This window comes from Pelophylax lessonae (genome assembly GCF_965119305.1).
Source record: "Pelophylax lessonae genome assembly, chromosome: 6".
NCBI classification, from domain to species: Eukaryota; Metazoa; Chordata; class Amphibia; order Anura; family Ranidae; genus Pelophylax; species Pelophylax lessonae.
Genome location: NC_138773.1, coordinates 250,297,485 through 250,319,242, shown reverse-complemented (window position 1 = coordinate 250,319,242; position 21,758 = coordinate 250,297,485). Strand labels below are relative to the sequence as shown.

General features: G+C 41.9%; 1 protein-coding gene across 1 annotated transcript in view; it reads left to right on the top strand.

Annotated features, from left to right (window-relative positions):
* The window catches only part of RAPGEF4 (Rap guanine nucleotide exchange factor 4), a 480,844-nt gene that overhangs the window by 352,651 nt on the left and 106,435 nt on the right, over positions 1–21,758 (top strand). The window contains exons 18-19 of the mRNA XM_082260932.1: positions 3,138–3,288; positions 10,308–10,396. Coding sequence (XP_082117058.1) covers positions 3,138–3,288; positions 10,308–10,396 — 240 coding nt within the window. The remainder of the gene's footprint in view (positions 1–3,137; positions 3,289–10,307; positions 10,397–21,758) is intronic.

Sequence of the window (21,758 nt, the reverse complement as noted above, 5' to 3'; positions counted from 1 at the left end):
GGGTATCTTACGTGTGTGGATGTTGCTGGGTTATATATAGCTATTAGAATTGTTTTTTACATTTTAGAATGGGGTGTTTCGAGATTGTCCATAACTTTAAAGGGTGCCTTGAGATTGTTTATAATTTTAAAAGGGTGCCTCAACTGAAAAAAGGTTGAGAAAAACTGGTCTAGTTCACTCAGTGCACATCCTACAGCGCCAAAACCTTTTTCAAATATGGGTGCTAAAGTGACGGACAGAAGGATGACACCATCACAAAATCAAGATAAAAGTGCAAAATGTCATCAACGCACCATGGGATGCAAACATATTACATTTAGTTTTAAACAAAATGCACCCTTCTGGGCCACTCCTCGGTCAGCAGTGCTGGGGACATTTTAGGCTTTTACAATGAGGTGTACACACACAAACATATACACTATGGTCATTGTGGGTAAGAGCCAGTTAATGTGTACATATCATTAAAATCCACACTTCACATAAATCAATAGGGAACATGTCAGCATTACCAAATCACTATATTATTATTTTAATTTGTATATAAATTTGAAAAACACTGTTAATTAGAACTGAATTTAAACTACAACCTGCTGCTTTCCATTATTAGAAAGTCTATATGAAGAAAGTCAGACTGAATGTAGAAGCGAGAGAAGCTAATTAGAAGGCAGAGCCTGCTTATATATTAAGCAAATCTAGCTGCCCCATTGCTCCTATATAATGACATGACAAACTATCCATAGAAGTAAATTCCATTGACCATTTTACTCTGTTTGCTCTTAGCTGACCTTTTTGACATGTACAGTATATCTGAAAAACATGAAAACGACTACAGGTTATCTTTAAAGTGGACCTATGCCCAGACTATCCACACTAATGTATGAACAAGCAGAAAAAGTAGAATTTGCTTAGCCGATAAGGGCCTATACGCTGCCAAGAATCAGCTTTTGCTGTGGCGGGTAATCACAGGCATAACCAGCAGCCTGTACAAATCAATGATAGGCTGACAGGTGGTTAGCATCAGAGGAGTGGCTGTGGCTGTGGATGCAAACTGTCTGCGTCCAGGGCCTCTCATCTGTTTGTAGCTGAACCCCCTGTGTCTTCAGTGACTTCCCTTGTCCCTTTAGTGTCCAGTGCACTCCCTTGTTCCTTTAGTGTCCAGTGCACTCCCTTGTTCCTTTAGTGTCCAGTGCACTCCCTTGTTCCTTTAGTGTCTGCCTGTGCATTGTCTGTTCCCTTGCTTCCAGCGACTATCCCTTCTGCACTCCAGTGTCCCCTGTACTCCTGTGCCTCTAGAGTCCCTGCATCCTTTGCATCCAGTGACCTCTGCACATCCCCACCTCCAAGTGACTCCTATACCCCTGTGTCTCCAGTGACACCCCAAATCATCCAGTGATACCCAGGGCAACAGATCAATTGGTCTCACCCTAGGGTTGCCACCTCATCCCTTTAAAACCAAACAGATATTAATTAAACAGGTTCTGTGGCTGATTAAGGTGGTAATTAAACTCACTTAGGTGTCCGTTTATGAAACTGAGGTGAGCTCGATCCTGATAATCACAGATCATTTTTGGTTTATGAAACAGAGAGGATTGGGGGAGAACATGTTCTCCACTGATCATCTCCACACATGGAGAATCGGTCATTGACTGATACAAAAATGGGCAGTTTATGAAGCTGTGATCTCCTCACTTCACTGGTGATCTGTGCCAGAATTCACACTCCCAGATTCACCAACCCAGAGGTGGAGAATCGGGGAGAGAAGACCCCAGAGAACTGAGGGGGAAAAAGGAAGAATTATGACTTCCTTCTTCCTCCATCAGACCACCCAAGACAGTAAACATGTCCCCCTGCTATTATTTATGTATATATACATATCTATATATATCTATATCTATATATATATATATATATATATATATAAAATGTGTGTGTATATATATACACGTATATATATATATATATTTTTTTTTTTTTTTTGTGTAGGGAGACTAATTATTTAATTACCATTAGGTGGGGGTCTCCTCGGAGAATGGCGTGTACTCAGCAGTGATAATTTACCGCTGCTTAATAAACAGGTACCAGAGTGTTTTTCGTACTGTAACCTCACTATGTCTCACGAGATTACAGGCGGCCTATTCACTTTTACATCGATCTCAACCAATTTCAGAGGAAAAACTTCTCCTCTGTTCTCCCTGTGAGAAGTGAAGCTCTCCGCTTCATAAACAGGGTGCCAGAGGAGATTATTTTCCTCTGAGAACCGCCGAGAAGTGAACTGGGAAAAAAATTCTCAGTTTCGTAAACGTACACCTTAGTGCCTTAACTGCATTAAATTAGCCTCCGAACCTGTGTAATTAATATGTGTTTGGTTTTAAAGGGATGAGGTGGCAGCCCTATCTCACCCTGTGACCCCAGAGCATCCTGTGTCTCCTAGTGACCCAAGTACTTCCTGTATCACCTGATGAGCCTTCCGTATTCCTGCGTTCTCAAGTTCCTGATTGCATGTATCTCTGGTTACTGATTTCTGCCTTATCTCTCTATGCTGGTGACTATTAGGCTGTCCTTATTCCTGAGGACCCAGTCAACTTTTTACTTTGGTTCTTTTGCTGTTCAGCTGCCATTTGCATGGGCTCCCCCACTTCCAGCGATCCGTTTAGAAGTGGGTGAGTGGTGGAGTTGCCACCTTATCCCTTTAAACCCGAACTCATATGAATTACACCGGTTCTGAGGCTAATTTAATGCAGATAAGGCACTGTAATCAGCCAGAGAACCTGTGTAATTCATATGTGTTCAGTTTTAAAGGGATGAGGTGACAGCCCTAGGGAGCGGGTATCTGTCAAATCCAGGTACTCGCTCCCCCCCAAAAAAAAATAAAGTGCCAAATATAAAGGAGGAGGGTGGTGGAGGAGGAAGAGCGGAACTCCTTTGTTGCTGCTTAAGTATTTAGGAAATAAAATGATAAATGTAGTTGCTGAGGGCAAAGCAGCCAGTTAATACTACAGGGTTCAAATGTATCTCGTACTTCTGAAACATGACATCATGTTGCTTATTTGTTCGCCTAATTATAGTGGAATACGTTTTATTTTGAACCACAGCAAATAGTCAAATTCATTCCAACCACTTCCTTAACTTCTTCGCACCTACCATGCCCAGCCCTCCCAGGGCACAGAGCAAGAGAAAATGGATTATGCCATCAATAATAAGCGCAGGGTGATCCGATTGGTGCAGCAGTGGGCCATCCTGTATGGGGACTTGTTACGGGAAGACGAAGTGGCTATGTCTTTTCTTGAGGTGAGTGCATGTATAATTCTTATTGAATACCATTTCCTTGTTTGTAGATTGCATGCAAATTTCTAGGATATTTTAAGCTGCCTTACTTTCAGTCTTGCAAAGTTGTTTCCTTTAGTGAAATTGCTTTCTCCGATTTCACTGCACAATTTGAGCTTCTCAGAGTGTGTAGTAGAAGCTACAACAGGGGTTGGCAATTCATTTTTCCAAGGGGCCACATATGAAACTGGGACTGTTTTGGAGGGCAGAACTTGGTGGAACTATAGGCAAAACTTTCATTTTGGGTGAAGCAAGGAGGGGTATAACCCTTGTAAGTTTGTTTTTTTGTTTTTTCCCGCCATCTGTGTCCTGTTGCAGAGATTTCCTTTCACTTCCTGCCCCATAGCCAAACAGGAAGTAAGATGGAATCCCTGAAAAGAGAATTCCTTGGGAACCTCCAGGTCACCAGAACTAGTATTCCCATTGGAAGATTTCCCTTCTATTACTTTTCTGGGGACAACCTAAAATTTGTTATTTTCTTATACTTTCACTTTCAGGCTGGGTTCACACTCATGCAAATTGGATGCTGGTTTCTCCACATCCAATTCGTATGACAGGAGACGGTGACCAACTCCCAATGGAGCCGGTTCACACATCTCTGGGGCAGCCGCAGAGCACATTGCACAGGGGTCCTGTGCGTCTTTGTTTCCATTTCAGGTCCGAATTCAGACAAAAATGAAGGCCTGATTTGTCCCTGAAATGGAGAACAGGGATGCACCGGACCCCTGCTGTGAGCTATATAGTGTGAACCCAGCCTCAATGATAATGGTAAAGAGGATGAATAGAGAGGGCATATCAGGGACACAGACAGCAATAAAAACTGACAGGGGTTCTAATCCCTCTACACTTTATACAAAACTAAAAAAGAAAAAAGTGTTGTCTTTAGTTGTACTTTAATTCTGCTCAATATTAAATTTGGACCCGGGAAGGTCCATAAGGACATAAAGATATAGAAAAGAAAAACCTGGTGCTAGGAATAATAGGTACAACTGCTCATGATATAGGTCTCTTACAGGAGATATACAGGAAGGCATTCATGGGTGGTAAAAACAGGCAGCTGAGCTGCGGTTTTGCGACCCTACCAAAATGTAAAAATAAAGCCAAATGGGGCTGTTGACATGCTGCAGTCATGCTGTGATAGTGCCGGTGGAAGCCTGTCGTGCAGAGGAAGGCCTACCGTTTCCGGAGGGCAGAGCTTGAAATGGGAACCCCCGAGGTAAGTGACACAGGCTAGCCTGAGGTGTGGAGTCTAAGTATCCACCGGTTTTCACCAGAGCCTCTGATGGTGAGGATGGATTTTGCTGCGGGTGCTGCGGGTGAATACCAGGTCGCGGTCCTCAGGGCCTCAGGGCCTTTAAATAGGCCTTCTTTGGCGCCAAACATCCGGGTCAACGTGTGCGCACGCATAACGTGTGTGGGGTCACACACATCTCGAATGCGCGTGAGCATTGGCGAATGCGCGTTAGCCATAAAATAACTAAAAGGGGGATTACGCATTCGCGAACGCCAGTTGTGTTTCCTAACACATGCTTTGTGGCCGTGGAAGTTTTAACTCAGGATGCAGAGTTTGACAAGTAGCACTGCTTTTCAGACTAACCCATTGAGTTCAGTGAGGAAGCTGACAGGCTCAGAGAGACAGGCTGACAGTAGAGGCACTGCAGGTCTGACAGGGACAGCTAAAGGGCCAGATGTGGCCCTGGGGCTGCAATTTGTCCAAGTCTGAGTTACAGCATTTCAGATAGAGCCCTTGTCAAGTATTATCTAGCTCACTCCTCCACGGTCTTACGGTAACTTGCCTGCCTCTTCCTTTAGAGGTGGGTGTTACCTGGGGTGTCCTGCATGCAAATTAAGTACCGAGACACCCTGCCAGCCTTTTCCACCAGCCACGATTTGGCAAAATCAGGTACTTAAATAAGAATTCCAGGTAAGGCATTTTTACATAGTTACATTGGTACAGCTAAACCAATGTAACTATGTACATACAAAACCTATGTGGTCCCTTCTAGAAGCTAGAATTACCTGTAGTAAACATCCACTACTCCAGTGATCTCCAATTGCTTCCGGGTGTTCCAGAATGCATGCCTTGCTGCATTCTGAACACAAGAGGTTGGCTGTTTGGCTTGGGTGTCATTCAGAGAATGCTTTGGATGTTCTCAGTCAATGCAAAGGATTCCCTGATTGAACAAGGTTGAGAGTTTGATGTCTCCATCCTGCCTCACCTCCTTGTCCAATCAGAGAATCCTTTACAGTACATTCAGTGATAAATTGCAAAGCATTCTATGAATAATGGCTGTGCTGAGCGGCTGACCTCCTGTGTTCTCAAAGCAGCACAGCAGCTGCCTGGCATGGGACCCAGAAGCAAGTGGAGATCACTGAAATAGAAGTGTCTACCACAGTGATTTCCAGCTTCTGAAGGGATTTCACAGGTATGGTATATGTATAGTTACCTTGGTCCAACATGGACCAAGGTAACTATGTATAAAATTCCATACTTGGAATTCTTCTTTAAGATTAGTTGCATGTAAAAAAATAAATTAATTTAGTGATTTATTATTGAATACAGAACTATTTGGTGGTTAGCACCTCTGCCTAGCAGCACTTTTTTGAATCCCAACCTTGACAGTACCTGCATGGAGTTTGCATGTTCCCCGTGTGCCTGTGTGGGTTTCCTCTGGGTACTCCAGTTTCCTCCCACACTCCAAAGACATGCTGGTAGGTTAATTAGATCGTGTCTTAATTGGCCCTAGCATGTGTTTGCATGAATGTGAGTTAAGATTGGATAGATTGGAAGCTCCTTGAGGGCAAGGACTGATGTGAATGTACAATAACTATGTGAAGCACAGAATAAATTGGTGGGACTATATACGTGCATAAACTTAAAAAAATTGTGTTTTTTATATCTGTGTGGATTTTAGCATTAAGGCCGCATGCACACGTGAGTGATACAAATCCTGCTGTTAGGGATGTCTGTCTTTTTTTTTTTTTATGTTACCTCCATTGAATCCATAGGTAGTTAGAGGCAGAAAACAAATGCCACTACCAGTGTGTCCAGGAGCAGCATAACAAATGCTGGATGTGTGTAAACACATCCAAATGCGTCTAAACTCACATTAAGGGCTCTTTCACATGGTCCGCCTCCATAGGCGGATCCGTGCTGCTCAGCGGGGATCGATCCGCGATCCCCGCTGAGCCGGCGGATCACAGCTCCGTCTCCGCTTGCAGTGCGGAGAGGGAGGTGTCGCAGCCCCCGCTGCTCTCTATGGGGAATCGGATGAGAGCGGACCGCCTGTCCGCTCTCATCCGATCCCCAGGATGGATGGAAAATAGGGTTTCCATCCATCCGGATTTCATGGACAGGATCGGATGCGGATGGCAGCGGGTGTCAGCGGACATGTCACTGCTCCATAGGGCTGAATGGGGCATCCGATCAGATCCGCCTAAAAAACTGACAGGCGGATCTGATCGCCCGTGTGAAAGAGCCCTAACACGCGAGGTGTCAAACACTTGATTGGTAATTAATTTCAATGGCCAGAATAAATTATTATTAGATGCATTTTCACATGTTTACATGCGTCAAGTGTTTTTTCTTCCTAATTGCTGCTGCCGGGAGGAAAGGTGTATAGGGGAGCTGGGGAAATGAAGCCTAAAAGGTTTTTTTAGCTACAAAATATACTTGCATGCTACAAATGTCCTGATAGCCAGGTCAAGATGGATTCATTAGCAGGAAATATACTTCCTGGCTTTGTATCGATTCCATTAGGTCCCTGTTAGAAGTGAGTGAGAGGACTAGAAGAATGCAGGCGATGTCTGCATCAATAGCAGGTCCTCGTATTAATGTGAATCCAGTGGGAGAATTTGTATATCTTCTCCCACACTTCATTACCAGCTTTTAGAAATGTCAATATGTTGCAATTTTCCTTAAGAGACTTTACTACACAAAAGCTTCCAACTAAAAATATACATAATGATTGTGATAAGTGGGCAAGTCGTTTAGAAGCATGATTTTTACACAGAACATGGATTTTACAGGCCTGTCTCCATGAGATGCACGGCTAACCTGCAATTACATCGCACATGGCTGTTATTAGAGGGAGAGAGCAATCATTTTATATAGCACTTGCATCCAACTCTCTTTACAACTACTAGCTCATAGCCTATTAACCAATTACCATTTTACGTTATACCCCTATGGAATGACAAATACCAAATTGACTAGGCTATATTAGCAGAAAAAAAAACATGCAAGATTGAGGAGATTCCAATTCATACTAAATTACATTAGTGTTTTTCCCATTTTTGTAGTTTATCTCATAAAAAACACTTATCCTTGCAGCTACATTTGATTTGCATAATCAGTGTGATTGTGTGTTGTCATTAAACTCCCATAGGATAAACACATCAAAGATATATATACTAGTATGGAATGGTGAGAATTCATCAGATGTAAACAAATATATGTACAGGGTGACCGACGGGAGTTGTACGGTTTTGAAAAGAACAGTACTCCATAGATTTTCAACTCGAAATGGATTTATTTTTACAAAAAACAGAGGTCAAGACATGCCATTTGAGTGGAAAAAAAGGGGTGCATAAACTGCACTAACCAATCAAGTGTATAAGCTGCTGACACAAACAACTGACAAAAAGGTTGATGCAACGGAAAATAAAATAAAAGTGCAGCGCTAATGGGTAAGGAACTGCAACAGTTCTCAATACAAACAAATAAAATGACATATGTGATCAGTAAATGTGAAAATCTGTAACTGAATACAATCAGAAAAGTCCATATAGAGTTCACAATGGTAAGTGCAAGTGGAGTAATCCAAAACAGAGAGGTGAATCTTGATACTGATGTCCCATCACCAACACCAAATAAAATTGCGCTCACCAGATGCTGTTGACCCTGAATACCATATAGCATGAGGGTCAAAAAGGCTGTTAGGATGGTATAGGATTCCTGAAACGATCTGCAACCACGGGTGTCTCCCAGGTGTATATCTAGCAGGGTAGGTAGAAGGGATCACTCACAGAAATCCAGACCCATGTGGAAATATACCAAAGGAAACAGACATAGTGTAAAACCCAAATAAAAAGTTTATTAAAAAAGGGGAATAACACTCACAAAATTTCCAATGGTAAAGGCAGAAACAAATGCAAGTCTGGCTAAACAGGCACGATCCTGATGCATTTCGTCCCACAGGACATTCTCAAAGGATTTGACCATCCTAACAGCCTTTTTGACCCTCATGCTATATGGTATTCAGGGTCAACAGCATCTGGTGAGCGCAATTTTATTTGGTGTTGGTGATGGGACATCAGTATCAAGATGCCATTTGAGTTACTTATTTAATTATGAAAAATAATGTCATTTAGATGATGACCATCCTCTTGAATGCATCTTTCAAACCTTCACTTTAAATTGTCCATCACTCGGGCCAACAGCTGTTGATCAATCCTAAAGACTTCTAGTCGGATGGCATCCTTAAATTCATTCAAATTATGGAGTTTGGGAACATGTTTTGAAGAACTTCCATTGGTGCATTGGCAGTATGCGCTGTAGCACCATCCTGCTGAAAATAAACATGTCTCATGTTTTTTTCATTGTCTTCGCAGTTCTGGTTGTAAGAAGTTGTTCAGCATGTGACTGTTAGGGCTACAAGATTGTGGAATTCTCTACCACATGAGGTAGTTTCTGTGGGAAGTATGGCTACTTTCAAAAGACTCTTGGACATACATCTTAAGGATCAGAACATAAGGGGGTATGAGATATGATTACGGTCACACACACCTACACTTTTTGAACTGGATGGACTATTGTCTTTATTCAACCTCAACTACTATGTAACTATGTATGATCTGTAAGCTTATATGATACAGGTAGTTGAGGACAGATGGGTCTCATAAACTTACAATTACACATTAAAACAAAAAATGGAGTGGATAGATTGCAGTTAAAAAACATTTCAAAATAAAACCCACGTAAACCTACCAATGGGTCTCATTGAAGTTCTGATGTAGAGTATGGGCCTTGGTCCGGGTTTGGATGGAATGGAAAATTATTTAATTGAGCAACTGGGTCTACTGTACATCTAGTACAACTCTCTGGTCTGGTGACAACTGTCATTCTCCCTTATATTTTGTATCTATAGTGAGAGGGGAAGCAGGTTGTACAGGAATGGGGGAAGAAGTGGGAGCTGAGTGAGGTTGAAAAAGGAGGGGCAGGCATACTCTCTGATGTACACTGCCTTAAGCCTAGTACACACGGGCAGATATGTACCGGCTTCTGTCAAGGGGCATGACTGAAATAGGTCTGCCGATCGGATCGGATTGTTACTAGTGTGGCTCCTCCTGAGCTGTCTGGGGTTTTTTTCGTTCAGCCCTGCTGGGTTTTAGATTTGCACCCTAATCTTCTAATCTTTAAATTTTTTTAATGATGAGTTGAAAGCATAGAAAACTAAGGTAAAGGAAAAGGAATTGGCAGAACTCCAGGTTGAGTCAAAATCCAGATTTATTGACTGGACATCCAAATATGACAATCGTGACAAGGTAGATGCGTTTCACACACTGACTGTGTGCTTAATCATTAATGATGAAGCACAAGTCAGTGTGTGAAACGCGTCTACCTTGTCACGATTGTCATATTTGGATGTCCAGTCAATAAATCTGGATTTTGACTCAACCTGGAGTGCTGCCAATTCCTTTTCCTTTATTAAGTTTTCACGGAGGCGAGCTGGGGCATGCACCGGTGTGAGTCATCAGGCAATTACACCACCTTGAGCAGTGAGTTCTTGTCTCTTCAACAGAAAACTAAGGGCTGGACTTTTTTTTTTTTATTTATGTGCTCATAGGCTACTTTTATTGTGCCATCACCCAAGACTGGAATCTGTTCCAAACACTTCAGCTCTAGTACTGTAAATGAAAAGTAGAAGGTTGCATTAATACTATAAATAATTACCTAATCTTATACCATTCTGTTTCTGTAGGAATTTTATGTATCCGTATCCGATGATGCAAGAACGATTGCAGCACTCAAAGAACAGCTTCCAGAGCTGGAGAGGACAGTAAAGCAAATGTAAGTAGTGCACTTGTACAACTGTATGCTGTATTGAATGGATTTACACAAGCAGCTAAAAGCACAGTTGAAATTGTGTATAGGGTCTATTTTACTTACCAAAGGACTTGTATTACTGTCTAACCAGTCCTGAGATTTACACACTCTGCCAGACAGCACAGCCAGACCAGTGACCTGACATTTTTTTCCACTGCAGTTTTATAAAACAGTCTTTTCACCCTTCTTCGTCTAGCCTGTAACTAGACAGTGAAGCAAAGCAGGAGATTGATGATATCATCTCCCTCTACAGTCTCCTTTTGGCAGCATGTTCACTTTTAGCACATGTGTACTACAGCACACCTATGTGGGCTCTTTTTACTACCCCTCCCTCTCCCAGTTGGTTGTTGCAGTACATGGAATAATTAATGGCCTCTAAGTGGAAATGTAACATTCCAGATACATTTGCATACACAAAAGTGACATGTGTTCTATTATGAGTGTGAAGAATTCGCCTAACTCCTGACACTCATTAAAGTTTGTTCTGTACAACCTAGAAAACCTCTTCCAAGTTAAAATGTAATCAGTAATGGGTTGTGTTTCTGTTGGCATAAACTAGGTGCAGATATCTTTGGCAACCATGTGTAAGTTAGCACCACCCACTTTAAGCATGCCAGTTTTGAAGGTACTGGGACCCTGGACTCTACCTCTCTGGCTTAGGAAGAGTTATAGAAAAAGCTGGAGGGAAGACATGTACAATAGAATGGCACAGTTGTTGAAACAGTCACACACACAATGCCTCCTGCGCTTAAGAAGATGGCCCCTCCAGATGGATATGCTTAGATCTGCATTACTCTTGAAAGCGGGTAACCACGATCTTGCTGCCCTCTAAGACTTGGGGAAGTCTACAACACTGCAACCATACAAAACACACAGAGGGCGCACTGACCTAGTGCATTATCCTGAGACAAATAGTTTATTGTATAAAAACACGGTAAGTATTATACTCACAAAATTGCAATAGCAACAAAGCGCATCACAGACATGGGCATCTGCAAGGGGGGGGAGGGGGTTGCAAGGCCCCCCTGGAATCTCAACTTCCCCTTTAAAGTGGTTCTTAAGCCACTTTTTACAATCCTGTCTGGTCTGTTTAATAACCCTGTGCCCCGTTGTCTGTGTTTTAAAAAAATAAGCTGTTCTTTACCAGTTTTCAGAGCACCGATTGGCTCTATACTCTCCCTGTCTGACAGCTGCTTGCAGTGGGCGGGGCCGAGGATTCCTCGCTGACATCAGTCAGGAGGGGAGGAGGAGAGCAGGAGAGAGGCAGCGGGTAACGTGAGCGGCGACCGGCGCTCTGAAAACTGGAAAAGAACGGCTTATTTTTATAAAACACAGACACAGGGACACACAGGATTATTAAACCGACTGTAAACAGGATATGAAACTTTAAATAAAACTAGAGCAGGAGGGGAGGATGCCGGCACTGACACAGGAGCAGACAGGCAGGGAGGGGGGAGAGAGGATAAAAGAGGACAGGAGGGCTGCGAATGACGAAGGCACGTAAACTGACCACTTTTTCAGGGCTAAGCAGCCATGGTATATCATGGTCAGTTTACAGAGGGAAGGATATAAGTCAGGCAGGATCAGCCAGGTATTTTATGTGATAGAAGGGGCCAAATGACACAGCACAAGCACTGTGCTGTATAACATGCTTTAAGGGAACAGGATCAATATTTATTTATTTTTTTAAATTCTGCTGTTTCCCCTTGAAATAAATACACGCGAGTAGCGGTGACTGACGTCATCGGGGCTGAGCATGGGTGACCTTAAAATAACGCCCCCCCTGAAAAAAGTTCTGCAGACGCCCATGATCACAGATCTCAGCATGTTCCATCCAAATGCATCAACATGTGCAGATACAACAGAAACTGAAGACCTGGTATTGAGCAGTTGTTAGTGAGACAGCATTGGCCATAGCAGTTTTTGGCCATAGCAGCAAGATCCCTATTATTATACCCAGGCACTTTTCATCACTGGAAGATTGAGGGAGCAAGTTTTAAAGCTGCTGGTGGTACAGTTCTTTATATTGCAGCTCTTCAATGTGCTATGGACCTTGACCTGGCTTTTTGGCTAATGTCACCAACAAATTTTACCTGGACTGTCAACAATATCTATGAAGTGTGTCATAAAAGTTCAGTGAATGATCCGATGTCTCAACAGCAATATGGGCACGGTGTGCAGTCATGCACATGGCTTTCCAGAGACGTCGAGTAGCACCACCTAGGATGAAGTAAACGTCAAAAGGCAGTCAAACGTAGTCAGTGTGAGAGGTAGGCTTACAGTGCAATGGAGCAACGAGTGAACATCAAATTCTGCTACAAATTGGGGAAAATGACAACGGAAATGCATGAAATGTTGGTGCAAGTATATGAGACGGAAGCCATGAGCAGAAAATGCGTTCAAATGCTTTCGGGCTTACAAGGAAAGGACTGAGGATGAACCACGTTTGGGTCAGCAATCGACAAACAGAACCCCAGACATGATCGAGCGAGTGTGACAAATCATGGCAGGAGATCGGCAACTGACTCTTTGATTGATGTTGGAGTAATTGGGCATTAGCAAGGACACATCCTCTGTGAAAATTTGGGTAAGCAGAAGATCTGTTCCCAGTCTGTGCTGCACAAGTTGACAGACGAACAGAAAGTAAAATGGATGGAAACCTCTGGAGATTTCATTACCATGTGTGACCAGGATCCATTCTTTCTGCGAACCATCGCCACAGGGGATGAGACCTGGTGCTACCAGTTCGATTCAGAATCCAAGAGGCAATCGATAGAATGGGGTTCACCGTTTTCCCCGGGACCCAAAAAGAGTCGTCTACAAAAATCCAAGGTCAAGACAAGACAATGTTTTGCGGACATGACAGCAATCCAAGAATGTGTGACAGCCGTTCTGCAATCGATTCCTAAGGAGGCCTTTGCTTACAATTTCCGGAAGCTTTATGAACATTGCCAAAAGTGTGCTGTGAAGGATAGCAATTATTTTGAAGGCTAATAAAGGTAATTTGTTTGCATCTTCGGTTTTGTTTGTTTTCCGATGCCATTCACTGAACTTTTCCTGCTCTCTTCTACAAATTTTGAGTGTTTACGTGTGTAGCGATACCGCCAGAGGAGCCACTCACTTCTGTCCTCTCTGGGTCCTTCTTTTCCTCTCTGTTATAAGCCACTCTGGCTGAACCCAGTCTTACCAACATACTTGTGGTTTAATATTGTCTTTATTGTAAGGTAAAAGCCCTGTAGAGGAGCAAGGAAATAATGAACAGACAACGGACCGCAACTGTACAATATTGTAATGCAATAACAATAATACATTGAATACAGCGTACACATGCATTAGTACTATGGATATACACAGCAGTTTTGAAAGTCCGTAATCACTGGGTAGCTTAGCTAAAGATAAAAGAGCCCTCACTTAGCCACTGGCCAACATACTCTGAGTATAGTTAGCCAGCGTTGGGACCCTTGATCTTCTGTTGTAATGCTCACTCCCAAAGAGAACTATCTGTAATCCCAAGGGAAAGAGTCAACAGTACAAAGTTGACTCTCCACTAGCAATAATGTCGAACAGCTATAACAGGAATGGCCTGAAGGTTTCTCACCACTCCAGATGATCTGAAAATGTCCTCAGCATAAGTCCTTCCCTTCTCTTGGAGTATTCTGCCTTTGCATTGCACATTACCTGCCTGTAGCTCAGTCCCTGGCAGGTATGATGCAGCAGTCTCCTCACAGCAATACAGTCTCTGGTCAGTGCAGTATAGCAGCTCTCTTGGTGGTCACAGGATAGAAACAGCATCACAGTCTCCGGTGGTCACAGAACAGTAGCGCAGGAACAGCAACACAGTCTGTGGTGGGCTCAGGACAGCAGCACAGTACTCGCAGCTTTCAGTAGCATAGCCTTTGTTGGAACCAATATAGCAGCTATGCACACTGGTTCCAGCTCCCTGTAGGTTTCCTATAGCGTAGTACAGCACCACTAGTCAGCTAGGTTAAAGAACATTCCAGGCTCCTGGAACTATAAGGCAGCCCAGCAGTCCACTCTCTCCCAGTCCTAGCCTCCACATGACTCCCTGTCCTCTGTAGACAGAGCAGGTCCCCCTGTCTTTTCCCCTCTGGTCTGTTGGGTGGGGGTTACTGTCCTGGCCGCTCAGTAGTCATTCAAGATCCTCCTCTATCATTACTAGGTGTTTCAGAGAGAGACAATTACAGTCCTCCTTTCCACTCTTGGTCTCTGCCAAAATGGCTACTGTGTTGAAGACGCTGTCTCCTCCCTACAACAGGGAGGAATTATTTCCAGATTAAAGGGGTCACTAGCCACACTACACATGTCTATGTCACTGTGTGTGTCTGCCACATACAAAGGTCACACTGTCAGTCTACAGAACCTAGGAAAAGTTAGACCTGGAATGTGAAGCTATCAGAAAGATGTAAACGACGATGAGCCATACTGGGTCTAGAAGTATAAAGATAGTGTATGGCTACTGAATTATTCTAAGACAGAATTGCACCATAAAATATGCCTGAAGATGTGCCTGGAGGGGATTTCCTGATGAAAACAATACCCCAGTACTTGTGTAATTTCTGTTGTCATGTATTGCCTTGCATTCGGCGGCAATGTCTGCACAAAAGTGTACCGATCGTTAAACAACGCCCCTCCATAACATATTAAGCCGCCATAACATCTTTAGGAGGAACTTTTTTAGTTTAACAGTATTTCTCGCTGTTGATTGGTATCCCAGCGCTTTTTCAAGCATACTCTGCATAATAGGAAAGCCAGAAGTGAGATATCACAGAGAGGCTTATTTAGTTTATTCACAAAAGTTACCATTTTATATGGATATCATATCTTTTATACAGAACGCCACTGCAAATCCACATAATTAAATGGAATCGAATTGCCTGCTAAGATCATAAGAAACACTTTGCTAAATGTGCTTTCTGATCTCCTGTGGCAAACAAACGCAGCCTTCCAAGAGCAGACACTTCAAGTGCACATTCCTATTTGGTTATGCTAATAATGTCATTTGGACTCAAATGAGTAATCAACATTACGTACCTAAAGTCTTCTGTGGCCCTCTGGTAGTTCTTCTTGAATGTTGGCCGAACGAGCAGCTGCCGCAGACTTCCCCAGCATGGAACTTCATAAGATCTCAGATGAGAATTGTTCTTACTGATTTCTACAATTACTTTATTGAAGTAATAGCGACAAAATAATTCAAGTGCTTTTCACAAGTTCCCATTTGCAGAAAATAAAGGACTCATTATGTAATGAATTCAGTATCGTTCCCTAACATTTTCAAAGTCTTGGATTAATTTATAGTTTTAGCTTCTACCACGGAGAGTACTAAGGCAGATAAGTTAAAGAACTGCGCACAGTGGAAGGAGGGGGATTGTAAAGATTGCCTAATAAAATTAACCTTTATGTGAAAACTCAGAGTGGAAGCATACTACAAAATCATACAGAGCTTTCTTTGCATATTTAAAGGAAAGCTGTATTGAAAGAAATACAAAGGCTGCAGTGATTGAGCTCCCTCTGAAAATGCTGGTTGTCTACTGTACCGTCAGTTCTGTGGGACACCGACCAGGAACAAGTATACCGATCAGAAAAATAAATGCAGAATTTCCAAATACTTGTCCCAAGTTAGTAATTTAGAAAATGCTAAAGCCATTGTGGGAACATCAGTCAAGCGACTAGAATTTTCATAAGGAAGGGTCAGCAATGGAAACTTCCTGCATCCTTCCCTACAGATGTCCTTTAAGGAAAAAGGAAAAAATAAAAAGTTGGGGAATTTTTTTTTTTTTTAGGGTTGTTTAGGTAGATGTTTTTTAACATAGTTACGGTTGGCTTTTCTTAAAAGGTCAAGCCCCAAAACATTGATATTTTTAGTTATAGGTGAATCATTGTGTCACATTTTATATTTTTGGATGCTTCCATAGCAAGATTAAACTTTCATAATACCTGTCCCTGTCCACCTAGGAGTTTTGTTCTTTCTTAACTTTGCTTATTCCATCTCTTTCTGTTGCATTATGCATAATATAACATTAATATAAATCCAAATGGGAGACTATAGGGTTGATTTACTAAAGGCAAATATACTGTGCACTGCAAGTGCACCTGCTCCAGAGCTTAGTAAATTAGATAAAATTTTTGTTTCTACATGATTGGATTGTAGAAGCCAGGAGAGCTTCCCCTCATATCCAGAGCAGATGCAATTAAAGTGCACTGCACAATATGTTTGCCTTTAGTAAATAAGCCCCCCCCCCCCCCCCCCCCATCTCTAATTCATCATGAACTGCACAGGAGAAGAGGGTTCTATCTCTTCTTGGGAGCAGAGTTTTTTTGGGTTTTTTTTAGTCTATTAATTCAATACTGCTCAGATTTGTCATGTTGTAAAAAAGTGGGCACAAGCAGATCATTGAATAAGTACCTGAGTTATGTTATATGTTTGTTTTAAAGACAAACAGCTTTCAGAACAGGACTGAAAGTGATCACATACAATAGCTGGCCATAATCAGATCTTGACTATTTCTGCATATTTGTTTGAAAGTTAGAATGTATTAGTCTTCAGAACTGCTGTAGATACCCTTTACATCAGTGTGAAATCATAGAAACATAGAAAAATGACGGCAGAAAAAAGACTGAGTAGTCCATCAAGTGCCCGTTTTTTTTTTTTTTGTTAATTTCTTATAGTATAGATCTATGTTTGTCCCAAGCATATTTGAGGCCATTTACTGTTGACTGTCTCATTATCTCTGCTGGAAGTTTATTCCAAGCATCAACTACCCTTTCAGTAAAATAATACTTTCTAAAATTAGTTTTGAACTTTCCTCCAGTTAGTTTGAGGTCATGTCCCTGTGTTCTTGATCTTGATTTCATATTAAAAATCCTGCCCTGCTGAACCTTATTCGCCCCCTCAATGTATTTAAATGTTGCAAATCAATCAAGTCTCCTCTTTACCTTTCTTTGCTCCAAACTGTACATTTTAAGTTCCTGAAGTCACTCTTGATATGTTTTATCCCCCCCACTATTCACCATTTGTGTTACCTGTCTCTGGACTTGTTCTTTCTTATCAATATCTTTTTGTAAGTGAGGTCTCCAGGACACAGTATTCTAAACGAGGTCTCACTAAAGATCTATATAGGGTAATCAGGACCTCCATCCTCCTGCTGGTGACCCCTCGTGAGGCATTCTAGATCTCTATTTGCTATTCCCCCTGCCTGATCACATTGTTTGCTCATTTTGCAATCATCAGAAATAAATACTCCAAATCTTTTCCTTCTGTAGTCCGGGCCAACACTGTACCCCCAATGTGGTACTCTCTCAAGGGATTCCTTTTCCCTAGGTGCATTATTTTACATTAAGGCCCCTTTCACACAGGCGGACCGTTCAGATCCGCCTGTCCGTTTTTTGGAGGATCTGAGCGGTCCCCCCATGCATCTCTATGGGGGATCGGATGTCTGCGGAGACATTTCCGCTGACATCCGATCCAATCCGTCAAATCTGGACGGATGGAAACCCTATTTTCCATCCATCCAGCGCTCCGACGGTCCGTTCCCATCCGATTTCCCGCCATAGAGATGCATGGGGAACTGACAGCTGTGTCTCCGCACACAGCACGGAGACACAGCTGTCATCCTCCTGCTCAGCGGGGGATCGGCGGCTCGATCCCCCGCTGAGAAAAACGGAATCCGTCCGACGGACGGATAGTGTGAAAGGAGCCTTAGACACATTAAACCGCAGTCTCCACTGCTTTGACCAATCTTCCAGCAGTGCTCCATGTTACAGACACCTCCAGGGATAGCAACCCTATTGCACACCTTTGTATCATCAGCAAAACGACATACATTGCCCAACAACCCTTTAGTTATATCACTTACATAGAGATTAAATAAAACAGGACCTATTACGGAGCCATGTGGTACACTGCTAGTGACTGGTCTCTGCTTTGAATGTACCCAATTTACAACCACACTCTAGCATCTATCCTTTAGCCAACTGCATATCCACTGAAGAACCTAAGGGTTAAGTCCTAGCTTGTACAACTTTTGTATTATATCATTATGTGGAACTATTTCAAATGCCTTGCTGAAATCAAGATATGCTATGTCCACAGCAACACCCTGGTCCAAAACATTGGTAATATAGTCAAAAACTTTAATCAGATTAGTCTGACACGATCTGCCCTCAGTAAAGTCTTGCTGCTTTTAGTCCAGCAAGTTGTATGTTTTTTATTATTCGATGATCCTTCTTTTCAGAAGTGATTCCATTAACTTGACTACAACTGTTGTTAAACTCACTGGCCTGTAATTACCAGCTTCTGCCTTGCTGCTCTTCTTGTGGATAGGTACAATATTAGCTGTCTGCCAATCATGGGGAATTTCTCCTGTTAGAAGAGATTGATTAAAAAGATCTGTTAATGCACCAACAACTAAACTTCAAAGGTCTCTTAGAACTCTGGGATGAATACAATTGGGGCCCATTGTTTTAATAAGCTTTAACCAAGCCAGTTCCTCTGCTACCTCCGTCTCTAGAAGTCCTAAAAATTAACCTTCATTACTAGAACCGATATGATTCCCCAACTTGTTATTGTTAGTGCAATTTATTTCTGAGAAGACTGAACAGAAGTAATTGTTTAAATGGTTTGCTAAATCCAGATCTCCCTCAACATAAGTATTGTGCCCAGTTTTCATTTTAGTGATCCCATTGTATTTTTTCCTTCCATCACTAGTGTACCTCAAAAAGGTTTTATCGCCTTTCTTAATAGATTTAGCAGTTTCCTCCTCTTTCTGTGCTTTGGCAGCACTGATAATGTGTTTGGCCCCCGCTTGCCTATTTTTATACTCTTCTCTGCCAGCTATACCTCCTGTTTCATTGAATCTTCTATACTGTATGCTGTTTTTTTTTCTTTTACTGTCCTACTTACCTTTTTTTTTTAAATACATTTTTATTGTTATGCAACATAAGCTAACAAGGAATGTCAAAGCACATGACGTTCATCTTATTCCATCATATAGGTTACATTGATACAGCCAATACAGATTCAGAAACATGGAACATGAAATATTCAGAAAAGTGTGTAGTATCTCATGTCAATTTGCCGTAGTTTTAAAGCTCAGTCGGATAAGAGATTTTTTTTTTCCCTTCCCCTTCCCATAACAAGGAAGAAGAGGCAACCCAGGCTAAACAGGCTAAACTTAGCCCTAAATCCCCCTGTCGTGACCAAGGTATAGCAACTTCCCCCTTCAACAATACAGAAAAAAAAATAAGAATAAGAAGAAGGGTGAGGAACATGAAAAAAAAAACCCTCACCCCCTGTACTCCATTTGATGCGTGTTCTTTAGTGATTAGGAACCCAGAAGACCTCTCCCCCTCCTCTTCTAGCTAAAAGGTCACCAGTCTATTCGTCAATCTCACCCACTAAGGTATCTGCAGAGTCAACCCATCTATACCATATCTTCCTAAACTTCTTGGGAGATCCCCTAGCGTCATATGTCATACGATACATGGATATGTCAGCATTAACCACCCTCATCCACATTGTTAGCGTCAAATTTTCAGTATATATCCACCTTCTTGCAATCAGCTTACGTAGTCCTACTTTCCTTATTAGTGAACCATATTGTTTTTTTTCTTTCATTTATTCTTACTAACTTGTCTGACATATAAAGTAGTTGCCTCCAGGATGGTAGAATTTAACAGTGCCCCCTGATTACTTGCCCCTGTCATTTTATTCCAAACTTTCAATTCATTTTTTAGAAATTTCTCCATTTCAGCAAATTTGACCTTTTGAAATCTAAACCTTTTGTTTTTGTATATGTTTTTTCAGTTTTTGTTTTAATATCAAACCAAAGACACCAGAACTCACATTTTCTCCCACCTCAACATCAAACAGTCTATCTCCATTTGTCAGTACTAGGTCTAGATTATAATCACCTTTCAGTTGGGCTTTTTACTAACTGTTTAAAAGGAACCCCATTCAGTGCTTCCATTGCCTACCATCCCCTCCCCTACCTTCTCCTGCTTGTAATAGCAGTTTGAGAATTGCAGTTAATGTCAGGCATATTGAAGCTGCCCATAATCAAAACCTCTGTCTTCATTAACATTTGAGTTATCTCACCAATCAGCAAGTTATCATAATGTTCAGTCTGTCCTGGGGGTCTGTATCCTACACCAATTCTATGGGAAGATCCCTCTCTGGTTGGAAGGCAGATCCAGAGGGCTTCGAGTATTTAATTCTTTTTTTTTTTTTTTTTTTTAAGTAATATTAGTGTTATACTATTTTAACATATATGGCAACTCCACCTCCCTTCTTCCCTACTCTTTCATTCCTGTATAGTGTGTGCCCTGATATATTTATTTACCAGTCATTTAAATCCTTGAACCATGTCTTTGTAATAGCAACAAGGTCCAAGTTGTCCCTAGGCATGAGAGCTGTCAGCTCACAAAGCTTGTTGCCTAAACTATGAACATTAGTGCACATGACATGACAAACACTAATATTTACTGTTTTTTTACCACCAGAAACTTTAACTGAATTGACCACCCCATTAGCCAAGTCCTTAGCAACACCAACCCTCACATTTGTTTCAATCTGCTGGGGACAGAAATGCTCGTCCTCAATTACATCTCTGCCCCCGTTTATCAGTTTAAATGCATGTCCAAAAAACTCCTAAATTCCATGCTAAGAAGCTCAGTTCCCTTGTGTGGGGGATGCAGCCCATCTCTCTTGTAGAGCTCAATGTCAGACCACCGGACAGCATCATGACTAACATACCCAAAACCTTAAGCTTTGCACAAATACTTTAACCAAATATTGAACTCTGCTATACAAAGTACTTTCTCTTGTTGCCCATTTAACAAGAGAAAGTACTTTGTATAGCAGAGTTTAAAAATGTAACAGTACACCCTAACTGTTTAGGATCCTGGCCCAGATTCTGAAAATCTTTCTGTAGAGAACGCACATCATTCTGGGACAAACCAACATCAACATTGCACTCTTCACTAGCTTTTAAGACAATTTTTAAAATACGCCTTTTATCTCTCCTAACAGTAGCACCAGGCAAACCCCTAACTTCCTTGACACTTCCACATGATTTCCTAAAGAAACACTTCTTACAATTGAATCACCAACAAGAAGACGACTTCTCTGTTTAGGAGCCTTATCTATAACACTTGCCTGGTTTTCAACCTCCTATAAAACAGTTACTTTTGGCATTTTTCTCAGGGTCCTCCTTCCTATGCAAATAAGGGTTGCCAACCTCACAAGCAGCTGTGTTTGCAACCTTTGTATCTGCTTCTAGCTCAGAACACTATAGGGGTTATGCAGTGT